The 13,447-nt window shown below is 49.7% G+C and overlaps 1 protein-coding gene across 2 annotated transcripts in view; it reads right to left on the reverse strand.

The window, feature by feature from the left end:
• GAB3 (GRB2 associated binding protein 3) overlaps positions 1-2,433 on the reverse strand; it is a 143,863-nt gene extending 141,430 nt beyond the window's left edge. For both annotated transcript variants that reach the window (XM_056809530.1, XM_056809529.1), the window contains exon 1: positions 2,298-2,433. In XM_056809530.1, coding sequence (XP_056665508.1) covers positions 2,298-2,369 — 72 coding nt within the window. In that variant the 5' untranslated portion in view covers positions 2,370-2,433. The remainder of the gene's footprint in view (positions 1-2,297) is intronic.
• Positions 2,434-13,447: the final 11,014 nt, after the last annotated feature.

The following is a 13,447-nucleotide window of genomic DNA, read 5'->3' on the forward strand; positions in this document are numbered from 1 at the left end:
CAGAGAGCTGCAGCCCGGAGAGGAGACAAGCAGGGCCTCCATTTGTCCTGCTTGGCGAGCTCGGGCCCCAGGCGAGGGGCTCCGGCCGGCTGTTGGGTGCAGCTGCCTGGGCTGGCCCAGGTCGGACTTAGTAGCCTCCGGGCTCTTCGGAGAACCCCGGATTGTGGGTCGGCCAGGCTCTCCCTTCTCCCTTCTCCCTCCTTTTCTCCAGTAGAGCCCGGAGGGCCATGGGCCGAATCTGGGGCTCGCGCACGCGCTCTGCCTGTGCGGTTGGAAAAAGCTGCCGCGCTCACATGGTGGAGATGCGAAGAGAAGTGGTTAGAGCTCGAGCTCTCCACCATCCCCCTCCGAGCCAGGAAAAGGAAATGGTTCTCAAACGTGTCAGCGAGCATCTGAACAAACAATCAGGAGCTGCCCAAGGGTCCCTCCGGAGGGCAGCCCGGAGGCGGCGGCGGTGGCGGGGAGGGGGGCAGAAAATCCCGGAAAAGCGCTTCAGGTGCAGCGCCCGAGGCAGGAGCCGGCTCCAGGGCCACAGCCCACCCTTTCAGGGGCTCCGGAGAGCGGCCCAGGCCCCGGGCCAGAGGCCCAATCCGCTAGACCTGGCGGGGGTGGGGTGGGGGCTCGACTTATTCCAATTGTCCAGGCCAGCAGAGCCTGGTCACTAGCCATTTCTAGGGAGCTGACTCCGGGGGAGTCCCGGCCGGCGGTTAGTGTTCGCTCGCTCGCTCGTGCGGGGAACTAAGTCTCTGAAAGCTGGCATGAAGCAAGCCCAGGGCCCTGCCTGGCATTCCAGGCCCGAGCACTGGCGGGCTTCGCTGCTCCAAGCAAAGCCCGGGGTCAAGCATTTCACCGGACGCCAGGATGTGACAGGGCGGGGACTGAGAAGCGCCCGCCACGCGGGACCCAGCGACCTACCTCGGAACGCGGAGATCGGAGATCGGGCCGCCAATTAGACAGGCAGGCAGACAGGCAGGCAGAGATGGGGGGGGGGGGGGGGACAGACCGAGACAGAGAAAGAGGGGGGAGAGAGGCAGACAGAGACACAGGAGGGGAAGAGACAGACAGAGAGACAGAGAGGAGGGGGAGAGACAGAGACACAGAGAGAAGGGGGAGAGAAAGACAGCCAGCCAGATACACACACACAGACTATTTCCAGTACAGTGGTTTCCTCCACCATCTTAGGGATTTTACTCTGTGCCCTGAAAGGCATTATTGTGGGCTTCAGCCGCCTACCCCAGGGATCGGGTTCCGATGGAAAAGTTGCCCAAAGCAAGCTTCACCCCTTCCTAGCTGTGAGATGTTGCTGCGCACCTCAGTTTCCCGGCCCGTGAAATGAGAGGCTGGACCAGGCAGCCTCCTACGTGCCCTCCAGCTCTAGCCCTAGAACGCGCAGGGCATCTTCCGACCTCCTTTGAGCGGTCCCGGCAAGTGCAGCATTAGTGGCAGCAGAGCCCCTGAGTACGCGGCCTCCAGAGGATTTCAGAAAAAGGCCGCTCGCTGCCGGGGCCGCTTCCTGCCTTTCCCGGTGTCCAACACTCTGCAGCCCTCGTGCCTGGAACGCCTGCCTCGACATACCCGCAGAGTCGCCGCTCAGGGGATGAAATGGGCTTGGCCCCAGCCTCCCGCCTCCGATCTGCAGGTGAGCCCGGAGGCATGCCAGAGAGACCCGCTGCGTCTGCCTTCGGCTTCCCGGCACGCCCCACCGTACTCTTTATCCCCATTTTACAGCTACTGATGGGGGCAGGGGATGGGGCAGCAGGCCGGGGTCCGATGGGGGGGGGGGCGCACCTGCTCCCTCCTCCTTCCCTCCCTCCCTCCTCCAAGGCAGCTCCAGATCGCATCAGTTTTACTTTCCGGAGCTCGGAACCTCGCAGCCAGGCCTCCGGCCCTGGCATTCCCCGACGACAACAGCGCCCAGGGCAGCAACTGCTTAGCCTTTCCTTAAGCCCCCTCTGGAGAGAGCACATGGACGGACGGACGGAGGGAGCCTCCCGGGCCGCTTCTGCGCTACCACTGCTGCCAGGGACCCGTGATGGCTCCACGGGCTCACCCAGGAAGGGCTGCCTTTGCCGCTTCCCCAACCCCGGGGGAAGGGCCAGAGACGGGGCGGGGGCACCGGAGCCCAGCTGGCCGGCAAGAGACCTCACCGGGCCCGGATGGGCACCAGGAGGGCAGCCGAGCCTCCGCTCCCAGCTTCCTTGGCCCGGCTCCGCTCGGCTCCCCCGGAGGCAGTCGTGGCCCGGGCTGAAACCTCCAGACCAGTGAGCAGTCCGGCCGGCAGCGGCGCAGCTACTTACGTATCTCTTGAGCTTTCTCTCAGGGGGCGACTTGACCAGCCAGCCGGTGCAAACCACGTCGCCGGCGCTCATTGTCTTCTCCGCCAGCCTCCAGGCTCAGCCTCCGGTCTCCAGCCTCGACTCCCTCGCTCGCTCGCTCAGGAGGCGGAGGGGGAGGAGGGAGACCCAGACGAGGAGGAGGAGGAGGAGGAGGAGGAGGAGGAGGAGCAGGACGAGACGGGGCGGGGGGGTGGTTGGGGGGGCTGCGTGCGGGGCCGCGAGCCTCTGTTCCTGCTAATTTGAAACTAGCAGCCGTGCACAGCTTCCTCGAGCTGGCTCCCAGGCCGCCGGCTGCTCGCGGTGCCCCTGGGTTTGTTGTTGCCACCAGAAGGAAGTCGTGACAGCGCGCAACCAGCCAGGCAGCCCCACACTGCCCTCCCGCCAGAGGCGCAGCATGCTGCGAGCCCCGCCAGCTGCCAGCATCAGCCGCCTGCAGCTGCCGCTGCCTCCGCTGCCGCCGCCGCCGCCGCCGCCGCCGCCGCCGCCGCCGCCTCCACCGCCGCTGGCTGGGTTGGGCTGGGCCCTGAGGCCAGGCGGGGCGGGGGGCGGTGATGAAGGGGAAGGGGAAGGGGAAGGGGGTGGCCAGCCCCCAGCCCCAGAGCGCAAGGGAGCCGGGCCGGCCAAGGCCGCAGACTCATCTGGCCCCAGCCCAGCCTCCTTAGTCACTGGCCCTCGGGGAGCTGTTCAGGAGTGTTTGTTGTGGAAGAAGAACAGGGAAAGAGATCAGGCCCCGGGCAGCGAGGCAAAGAGCCCAGGGAAGCCGCCGATAGAGCCTTGGCCGGCTCCCTCCCTGTCCCCTCCCCCTTCTTTCCCTGCCTGCCTCTCTCTCCCTCTCTGCCTCTATCTCTCCGTCTTTGTCTCTGTCTCTGTCTCTCTCTGTTCCTCTCTCTCTCTCTCAATCTCTCTCTGTCTGTCTCTGTCCTTGTCTCTCTGCCTCTCTGCCTCTCTGCCTCTGTTCCTCTCCCTCCCTCCCTCTCTCTCTCTCTCTCTCTCTCTCTCTCTCTCTCTCTCTCTCTCTCTCTCTCTCTCTCTCTCTCTCTCTCTCTCTCTTTCTCTCTCTCTCTCTCTCTCTCTCTCTCCCTCCCTCCCTCCCTCTCTCTCTCTCTCTCTCTCTCTCTCTCTCTCTCTCTCTCTCTCTCTCTCTCTCTCTCTCTGTTTATGTATCTCTCCCCCTCTCTCTGTCTCTCTCTTTCTCCGTCTATTTCTCCTCCCTCTCTGTCTCTCTGTCTCTGTCTCTCTCTCTGTCTCTCCCTCTCTCTCTGTCTCTCTCTGTCTCTCTGTTCCTCTGTCTCTGTCTCTCTCTCCCTCTCTCTCTCTCTCTGTCTCTGTCCATCTCTCTGTCTCTGACCCTGTCTCTGTCTGTCTCCCACCTCTGTCTCTCTCTCTCTCTGTCTCTCTCCCCCCTCCGTCTCTGTCTCTGTCTGTCTCTACCCCCCCTCCGCCCCTCCCTGCCTCTGCTTGCCTGCCTGGATGAAGTTAGGGGTGATGTAGGTGAGTCAGTACCCCAGCCAGCCTTCCCTTCCACTTGGAAGGTGATGATGCCATTGCCCATATTCATGCCCATGCCCAGGCTTTCTGTAGCTCCTCCTCCTCCTCCAACTGTTGGGCAGGGGAAGGAGTGTTGGGGGTGGAGGACAGGGGGCTGAGCAGCAGCTGGCCCAGGGTACAGAGAAGGGGAAGAAAGAAGCAGGAAAAGAGACTGTCCTCCACCAGGGCCTTTTGCATGTCGCCCCTGTCCCAGGCTAGAGTGCTGCTTTGCCAAATGATTTTGAATTCAGACAGAAGCCAGTTTGGAGGAAGCCTGGCCCAGAGCATGAGCTCCTCCATATGGAAGCACATATGAGCACATCTGGGACACTTCAGAGGGCACAGAGGCACTGCCTGTCCTAAGCAAGCCTTCTCTCCTGTATCCCCTAAAAGGGAAGCAGTGGGGCTGGGGTAAAATCTGTTTTCAGAGATGCTCGAGGGGGAGGGCAAGGGACTTGTTCAAGGTCACACAGCCTGTTAATCAACAGAGCTGGGACTAGAACCAAGTCATTTGAGTCTTCTTCACCCAAGGCTCTTTTTAAAGCATTTGTCATTGTTATCAATAGCTTTATTTTTAGATCACATTCATTTCGAAATATATCCCCATCAAGTAAGCAACCCAGCCTTGTAACAGAGAAAGGAGGGAAAGCTTAGCAAAACTAACCAAGACACCCAACACTAGGACTGTGTAGACAGTATTCCCTGCCCACAGCCTCAGCAGGGCCATGCATTTTCTCCACTCTTGTCTAGAGCCAAGTTTGGTCCTTTAATCATCCTGGATTCAATTTGCTTTTTCTGGTGGTGGGGTGGCAGTGGGAGGGTGTCCTTCCCATCTGCACTGTTGTAGTCTTTGGGTATGTTGTTTTCCTGCTTCGGCTGTGCATCAGTTCATTGAAGTCTTCCCAAGCTTCTCGGAGTTACTCATGCTCATCATTCCCAAGGCATCAGGAATCTTCCAGTGCATTTCGGAATCCCAGCTTGGCCGACCATTCCTCGAGTGATGGGGACCTGCTTGGTTTCCAGTTCTTTGCTGCCACATAAAGCGTAACTCTGAGCATTAGGGCACCTCCGGAAACTCTCTGCCTTTGAACTCCGGCTCTCTGGGTCCATGGCCACGGTGAAGACATCCTTCCGGAATGGCTGACTTATACCTGAATTGAGTGGGTCTTCCAAGAGATTCCCTCCTTTCCACCAAACAATGGCCAATGTACTAGCTAGGAGGCTATTCCTATTCTATCATAGTCGATTTGATGTGTATTTCTCTCATTAGTAGTGATTCAGGTTGGCAATTCTTCTGGAGAATATTTCTGTCATTTGACTATGGGCACATGGTGGAACGACTTGGTTTCCATTATGTGCAATATTTGGACAAGTGCCCTTGTCAGAGGTATCTGATGCCAGCATTTCCTCTTAGCCTCCCCATGTTGATTTTAGTCATGGAAAAGCTTTTCAATGTTGGGTCATCAGCCCGATTTCTTGGCATCTCCACTGTTGCTCCTTTGGTTAAGAACCCTCCCGGCCATGGCTGTGGAAGGTGCCTTGCAAATACTTTATTCTGTAGCCTTTTCTCTTAGGGTTACATACCCATCTTCAGCCCATTGAAAATTAGATGGAATTGGTCTCAACTGCCTGCTTCTTCATTTTCTCCAAAGCGATTGACGAGCAGGAAGTTCTCCAAGGAGATCATGATCCCAAGTTTCTCTAACGTTGGGTTTCACTCGCTGCTGTATCACCGTTCACTTAGCCAGGCTTCACTGCATGGGGGTTTAAAATAGATGGAAAGTTCTGTATCGCGGAGCTACGCTTATCAGGGCGCACTATTGGCTGATGGAATGAAGGCCACCAACCACAGCTCTGTGTTCTGGATCCTGGGTGCTGATTGGCTCAGTGACGGGAGGTTCTAGGAGAGTGGGAAGGGCTTATAAAGCCTTAAAAGAAATAGAACTCCCCTACTTGGAGGATTTTCACCTCTGGAAAGGAACTCCCGGGATAGGTGCAGGATCACTGTGTCGACTTTGATTTCTTCTCGCGATTCTTGCTTAGCCCGTTTGTTCGTTGGGCTGATCAACTTTTCTCTTTTTTCCCGGAATGTTGACGATCTGTGCATTATTAGTATAACTTGAGGTCTAAAAGCGTTAGTCTCCCCTTACTCGTCCTCTTTTCATCATTCCTTCTGATTCTAGTCCCGTCGGTCTTCCAGCTTAATTTCATGAATATCCTGCCCACCTCTAGGAAACTACCTCCATCCACATCACAGTTGTTTGATTGGTATAGAACTAGTGGCAGACTCATCCATATACTTACTCTTGGCGAAGCTGCTGTGGATTGGCCAGGCCATTCTGGACAGCAATTTGGAACTAAGACTGAAAATGGTCCAAGCGTGCCTACATACCCTCCGACCCAGTGCTGTTGCTGCTGCTGCTGCTGCCAGATCCGGAGGAGCCCCAAGGAGGAGGGGAAGGAGCCACGTGGACAAAAGCCCTCATTCCAACGGAGCACCTGTTCATTGGAGAATGGAGGAACAAAGCAGGCCTCGGGAATTTGGAGGGATTGTAGGTTTCCGAGTGAAAGCAGATTGCCAAACCGAAGCAGAAGCGTTTCTCCACTAATAAGGCGGAGGTAAAGAGAGACGACTTGGAAAGACTCCAGAACCGGATCGCCGTTATGACCACAACTCCCCGGTACTAAACAAGAAACACTCCACTAACTTCTTCACAGAGAGCTATGGACTCCGGAACGCAAACCAGGATGGAATGTTCTGGATGGAGACGAGGGAGAAATCTGTTTGGTTCCCTCATCCATATTGGTCAGAAGGTTAGTTTTGTATTTTCCAGTGTGAGGAGGAGAAAGGCAGGGACAGGGTCGCCCTCCCCTGAACTGAGAATAAAAAGGAAGGAAGGAAGGTCAGAAAGAATAACAGACAACTAGGGCAGCTCGGAGAGCTCCATTTTCCTTGGTGACACAGTCCAAAAGAAAGCCAAGCCCTCCTTCGGAAGGTCAAACACAGTGGGTAGCATGGGCCTGCAACACCCAAAGTGCTGGCACATAGACCAAACCGTCATTGGGAAATTATATTTCATTAAAGCAATAAAAGCATACTAAGACGAGGATACTATTCTATTTCTATTCCTTCCTTTTTTTTAAACCCTTACCTTCCGTCTTGGAGTCAATTGACTCCAAGGCAGAAGAGTGGTAAGGGCTAGGCAATGGGAGTTAAATGACCTACCCAGGGTCACACAGCTGGGAAGTGTCTGAGGCCAGATTGGAACTCAGGACCTCCTGTCTCTAGGCCTGGCTCTCCATCCATGAGCTACCCAGCTGCCCCCCTATTACTTTCTTGAGTTGATAGAATCAGGTTTGTCAGTAATTGTCCATTTTCATTCTGAGTGCTTTCTCTTACCTCCCAGTCGTGTCATTTATCATAGGCAGGTCTGTAAGAAATATCAAAGATCATTTCACTTGTACCATTTTTTCAAGCATCCAGATTCTTTTGTTCAATGGGCCTTTAGACATTTGGAGCATGAAAACGTTCATTATTGTGGTGGTGTAGCTGACACATCCCCCAACCGCGGCTGGAAATTCCTCTAACTTTTCTCATCAATATTCTGAGGGCTCTTTTTTCTTTTAAAAACATTATTTTGTAAAATTCTGAATTCCAAATGCTCTCCTTCCTCCCCCTCCTATAGAGAAGGCAAGCAGTTTCCTATAGGTTTCCTATGAGAAGTATTTTGAAATTAAAAAAAGAGTGCCAGAAGTTTTTATTTACTTTGCACATAGAGTTCTCTGGAGGTGGAGTGCATTTGTTTAGCCATGAGTCCCTTGGAATGGTCCTGGGCCATTGCACTGATCAGAGTAGCCAAGCCTTTCACAATTGGCCATCATTCCCACACTGCTGTTCCTGGAATCACTTTGCTTTGTATCAGTTCATGTAGGTCTTGTAAGGGTTTTCTGCAACTACACGCTCCTGATTCTGTAGAGCACCGCAGTACTGCCTCCCAGCCATGTCGGTTCAGCCATTCCCCAGATAGGATGAGAATCTCCTCGATTTCCAATTCTTTACCACTGCCAGAAGAGCTGCTATACAGTTTTTGGAACGCAAGCATCCTTTCCCTTTGAACTCTGGGACACAAACCTAGTAGTGGCATTGCTGAGTCAAAGAGAGTACACAGTTTTGTAGCTCTTTAGGCACAGTTCCAAGTTGTTCTCCAGAATGGTTGGACCAATCCACTACTCCATCAGCAGCTTATTAGTGTACTTGTTTTCCCCTCCTCCCTAGATCTAGCACTGATCATGCCTGATATGTGGGCGGCGGTACCTCAGAGTCCTTTTCATTTGCCTTTTCCTAATCAAAGGTGGCTTAGAGCACATTTTCCTATGACTACAGATACCTTTGATTTCTTCTTCGGAAAATTGTCTGTTTATATGCTTTGACCATCTCCATCAACTGTGGAATGGCTCTTCTTTTTAAGAACTTCAACTCCGTTCTGTACTCTCTAGATTTGAGTAATGGGGGGTTTATCAAAGGAACTTGCTATGAAAACTTGAACATTACTTCATTGTCTATGGTATGCCTGAGCAAATGTCCTTTGCCTCATTATCTCTTTTAAGTAGATCAATTTATGCTTTGACTTTGTGAGATCATGAGTTGAGTTCAGCTGAAACATTTTAGATTGTGCTCCAGACACACTGTGTGTGTTTTCTCTTTCAAATGTGTCTCTTCTAAACAACATATCCATTCTGTAATCTGCTTCTGCTTTACCAGTGGACTCATCCTACTTACATTCTGTGAAAGGGAATTCTTTATTCTCTTTGTCTATTTTGAGTTAACACTTGGTTAACACTAATTTAAGTCCCTCACCAGACACCTAACCCTAAATAAAAGTATTCCCAAGTCATTTGCTAAAATGGGTAATAACTCATTCAGTCAAGAAATTGTGAATATTTTTGATAAGAGTTTATACCTCCTGAGGATGAGAAGTGGATCCCTCAAGACACTGCCCCCCCAGGCAGTGATAGACAATTTGAAAGCTGTGATTAGGCCCTGTGAAGAGGGGGACAAGAATGAATTATAAAAGCCCTGAATTTCTAGGGCTAGAGGTCAGCTTCAGGAGTCATCCTCAACAGGTCATCATCTTAAGCTCAGACTGCCTCTTAGAGGGAACTTGGGTGAGTGAATTGGTTTCCTTGGCTTTCCTTTCCTGACTTCTGGAGAGAGATTAATTCTGGTCAAGGGTTAACAAGTCGGGCCATGCTGAGTCGAGGACCAGAGCAATATTTAGTGTGATAGGCTAAATATCTTCTCTACCCTCTTTTTGTATTTCTCAACTTTCGCTCTCTCCACATATTTTGTAAATAAAAACTATCAAAAGTCATTTTGACTTGAGCTATAATATTTTAAATTGGCAATCACCATATTATTTATAATTTTCATATGTTTTAGTTAATCCCTTCATTTTAATTCCTTACAATTCATAGTTATAACCATGTATTTCCCTCCATCCCATTTTGTTCTGTTTCTTCTTCTTTTTATCCTGTTTCCCCATAAAAGTCTATTTTGCGGGGGCAAGTAGGTAGTGCAGTAGATAGTCAGGCCTGGAAATGGGAAGTCCTGGGCTCAAATCTCACCTCGGATACATCCTAGCTCTGTGACCCCAAGTAACTCACTTAACCCCAATTGCCTACCCTTACCATTCTTTACCTTGGAACCAATACTTGTATCATTGATTCTAAGACAGAAGGTAAGGAATTTTTAAGTCTATTTTGCTTCTAATCACTGTCTCCCTTAACCTACCTTTTAAAAAATCACTCTACTTCCTGCCCTTTCTCCTATCCCATTCCCATCTTGTTTCCTTATTGAGTAAGTTGTATTTCTATACACAATTGAGTGTGTATATATATTCTTCCCTCTTTGTATCAATTCTGATGAGAGTGAGGTTTAAGCCTTGTCCACCATTCTCCCCATTTCCCCCTCCACTGCAAAAACCACTGCATTCCTTGAATCCCTCTTTTATGTGAGGAAATGTTCCCCATTCTATGGCTCCCTTCCCTCTTCTCCCAGTGCATCCCTCTTTCTCATCTCTTCCCTTTTTTTGGGAGATCATTCCAACATAATTGATTCATACCCATGCCTTCTGTCTATGTAAATTCCTTTTGACTGCCCTAATAATGATAAAGTTCTTGGGAGTTGTATATATCATCTTCTCAAATGGGAATGTAAATAGTTTAAATTTATTGAGACCCTTATGATTACTCTTTCATGTTTACCTTTTCATACTTCTCTAAGACTTCTGTTTGAAAGTCAGCTTTTCTATTTGGCTACATCCTTTTCATCAAGAATGCTCAAAAGTCGTTTATTTCATTATATAAATATAGCCATTTCCCCCAGAAAGATTATACTAAGTTTTGCTGGATAGGTTATCCTGGGTTGTAGTCCTAGCTCCTTTGCCTTCTGGAATATCGTATTCCAATTTTTCTGCTCCTTTAAAGTGGCAATCACTAAATCTTGTGACTGACTGTAGCTCCAAAATATTTGAATTGTTTCTTCATGGCTGTTTGACCTGGGAGCTGTGTAGCTTGGCTATAATATTTCATCTTGGGATCTCTTTCAAGAGGTGTTTGGTGAGAGGGACTTCCGGTTAAGATGGCGGCTTAGAGAAAGCTGAAGTTCAGATCTCCGGAAAACCCTTCCCGACCGATCTCAAACTAGAAGCTCCTAAGGCGCCGAAATTCAAAACGATCAACAGCACAGACCCTGGGAACCCTCCTCCTGGACCTGGACCCAGTTCAAAAGCTACGGCTCCCCTTAAAAGCCAGAACCCGAGATCACTCGGACCTCAGGGGTAGGAGCGCAGAGTCCAAGGCTCCCGGAAGCGGCAGCCGCGCGGGGCTCAGAGAGCAGGGTCTGAGGAACAACAACCCTCAGGGTCTTCTACCCAAGTCCCAGTCCGGGTGAAAGTTACTGCCTGGGGCTTCCGCTGCAGAGAGCCCGTTGGTCCGGGTGAAAGTTACTGCCTGGGGCCTCCGCTGCAGAGAGCTGGTCGGTCCGGGTGAAAGTTACTGCCTGGGGCCTCCGCTGCAGAGAGCTGGTCAAAACAACAGCAACCCTCAGGGCGGGCAAGACAGCCTCACGGGCTGGATCCTGCTATCCAAGTCTCAGTGAAAGACTGTGCTCTCGGAGCTTGGGGAAGCGGCAGCCCATCCCCCCGCAGGCCGACGAAACAGCCTCACGGCCAGCGATTCTGAAGGCAACTTCCGGAAATCGAGCCAGGGGGAGAGTGTGGCCTCGTGGTCCGACCCTTCCATTCCAGTTCCAGTGAGGCATATTCAGTTTAACCCAGGGAAAGCTCATAGAACTATCTGCCCAGGACTAAAGCCCCTGAACACCAGAAAGAGACAAGAAAAACTAATCCTCCACATTCAGAAATGGCAAACTCCACAGAACCACAGAAGCCCCAAAATACCAAGAAAAATAAGAAGAAAGGGGCGACTTTGGACACATTCTATGGAGCCAAAATACAAAATACAGAGCAGACAGAAGATAATATAAAAGAAAATGCTCCAAAACCTTCCAAAGGAAATGGAAACTCTCCACAAACCTATGAAGAATTTGAATCAGAAATGACCAAAAAGATGGAAGCCTTCTGGGAGGAAAAGTTGGAAATAATGCAAAAGAAATTCACGCATCTACAAAACCAGTTTGACCAAACTGTAAAAGAAAACCAGGCTTTAAAGGCCACAATCAGGCAGCTGGAAGACAATGATCGTGTAAAAGAGCAAGAATCAATAAAGCAAAGCCAAAATACCAAGAAATTAGAAGAGAACATAAAATATCTCACCGACAAGGTGATAGATCTGGAAAATAGGGGGAGAAGGGATAATTTAAGAATAATTGGACTCCCAGATAAGCCAGAAATAAACACCAAACTGGACATGGTGATACAAGATATAATCAAAGAAAATTGCCCAGAGATTCTAGAACAAGGGGGCAATACATCCACTGACAGAGCTCACAGAACACCTTCTACACTAAACCCCCAAAAGACAACTCCCAGGAATGTAATTGCCAAATTCCAAAGCTATCAAACAAAAGAAAAAATCCTACAGGAAGCCAGAAAAAGACAATTTAGATATAAAGGAATGCCAATCAGGGTCACCCAAGACCTTGCAAGTTCTACTCTGAATGATCGTAAGGCATGGAACATGATCTTCAGAAAGGCCAGAGAGCTGGGTCTCCAACCAAGAATCAGCTACCCAGCAAAACTGACTATATACTTCCAAGGGAAAGTATGGGCATTCAACAAAATAGAAGACTTCCAACTTTTTGCAAAGAAAAGACCAGAGCTCTGTGGAAAGTTTGATACCGAAAATCAAAGAGCAAGGAATACCTGAAAAGGTAAATATTAAGGAAAGGGGAAAAATGTTATCTTCTTTTACTCAAATTCTCTTCTATAAGGACTACATTTATATCAACCTATGTATACTAATATGTGGGGAAAATGTAATGTATAAATAGGGGGTAAAGAAAGACCAAATAGAATAATGGTTCTCACACAAAGATTCACAGGGGAAGGGGAGGGGAAGAAAACTCCTATAAGAAGGAGAGGAAGAGAGGGGGGGGGTTTACTTAAACCTCAATCTCAGGGAAATCAACTCTGAGAGGGAAAAACATCCAGATCCATTGGGATCTTGAATTCTATCTTACCCAACAAGGGTAAGGAGAAGGGAAAACCAAGGGGGGGAGGGGGAGAGGGAGAACAAAAAGGGAGGGAAAGAGAGGGGGGAGGGGGAGGGAACAAAAAGGGAGGGACTAAAAAGGGAAACATCAAGGGAGGGGACAAGGGGGACTGATTCAAAGTAAATCACTGGACTAAAAGGTAGAGCCGAAGAAGAAAAGGTTAGAATTAGGGAAGGCAATCAAAATGCCAGGGAGTCCACAAATGACAATCATAACTTTGAACGTGAATGGGATGAACTCACCCATAAAACGTAGACGAATAGCAGAATGGATTAGAATCCAAAACCCTACCATATGTTGTCTTCAAGAAACACACATGAGGCGGGTTGACACCCACAAGGTCAGAATTAAAGGATGGAGTAAGACCTTCTGGGCCTCAACTGATAGAAAGAAGGCAGGAGTGGTAATCATGATATCTGATAAAGCCAATGCAAAAATAGACCTGATCAAAAGGGATAGGGAAGGTAATTATATTTTGTTAAAAGGGACTCTAGACAATGAGGAAATATCATTAATCAACATGTATGCACCAAATAATATAGCACCCAAATTTCTAATGGAGAAACTAGGAGAATTGAAGGAAGAAATAGACAATAAAACCATACTAGTGGGAGACTTAAACCAACCATTATCAAATTTAGATAAATCAAATCAAAAAATAAATAAGAAAGAGGTAAAAGAAGTGAATGAAATCTTAGAAAAATTAGAATTAATAGACATATGGAGAAAAATAAATAGGGATAAAAAGGAATACACCTTCTTCTCAGCACCACATGGCACATTCACAAAAATTGACCATACATTAGGTCACAGAAACATAGCACACAAATGCAAAAAAGCAGAAATAATG

The sequence above is a fragment of the Monodelphis domestica genome, chromosome X (assembly GCF_027887165.1).
Source record: "Monodelphis domestica isolate mMonDom1 chromosome X, mMonDom1.pri, whole genome shotgun sequence".
Taxonomy (NCBI): domain Eukaryota; kingdom Metazoa; phylum Chordata; class Mammalia; order Didelphimorphia; family Didelphidae; genus Monodelphis; species Monodelphis domestica.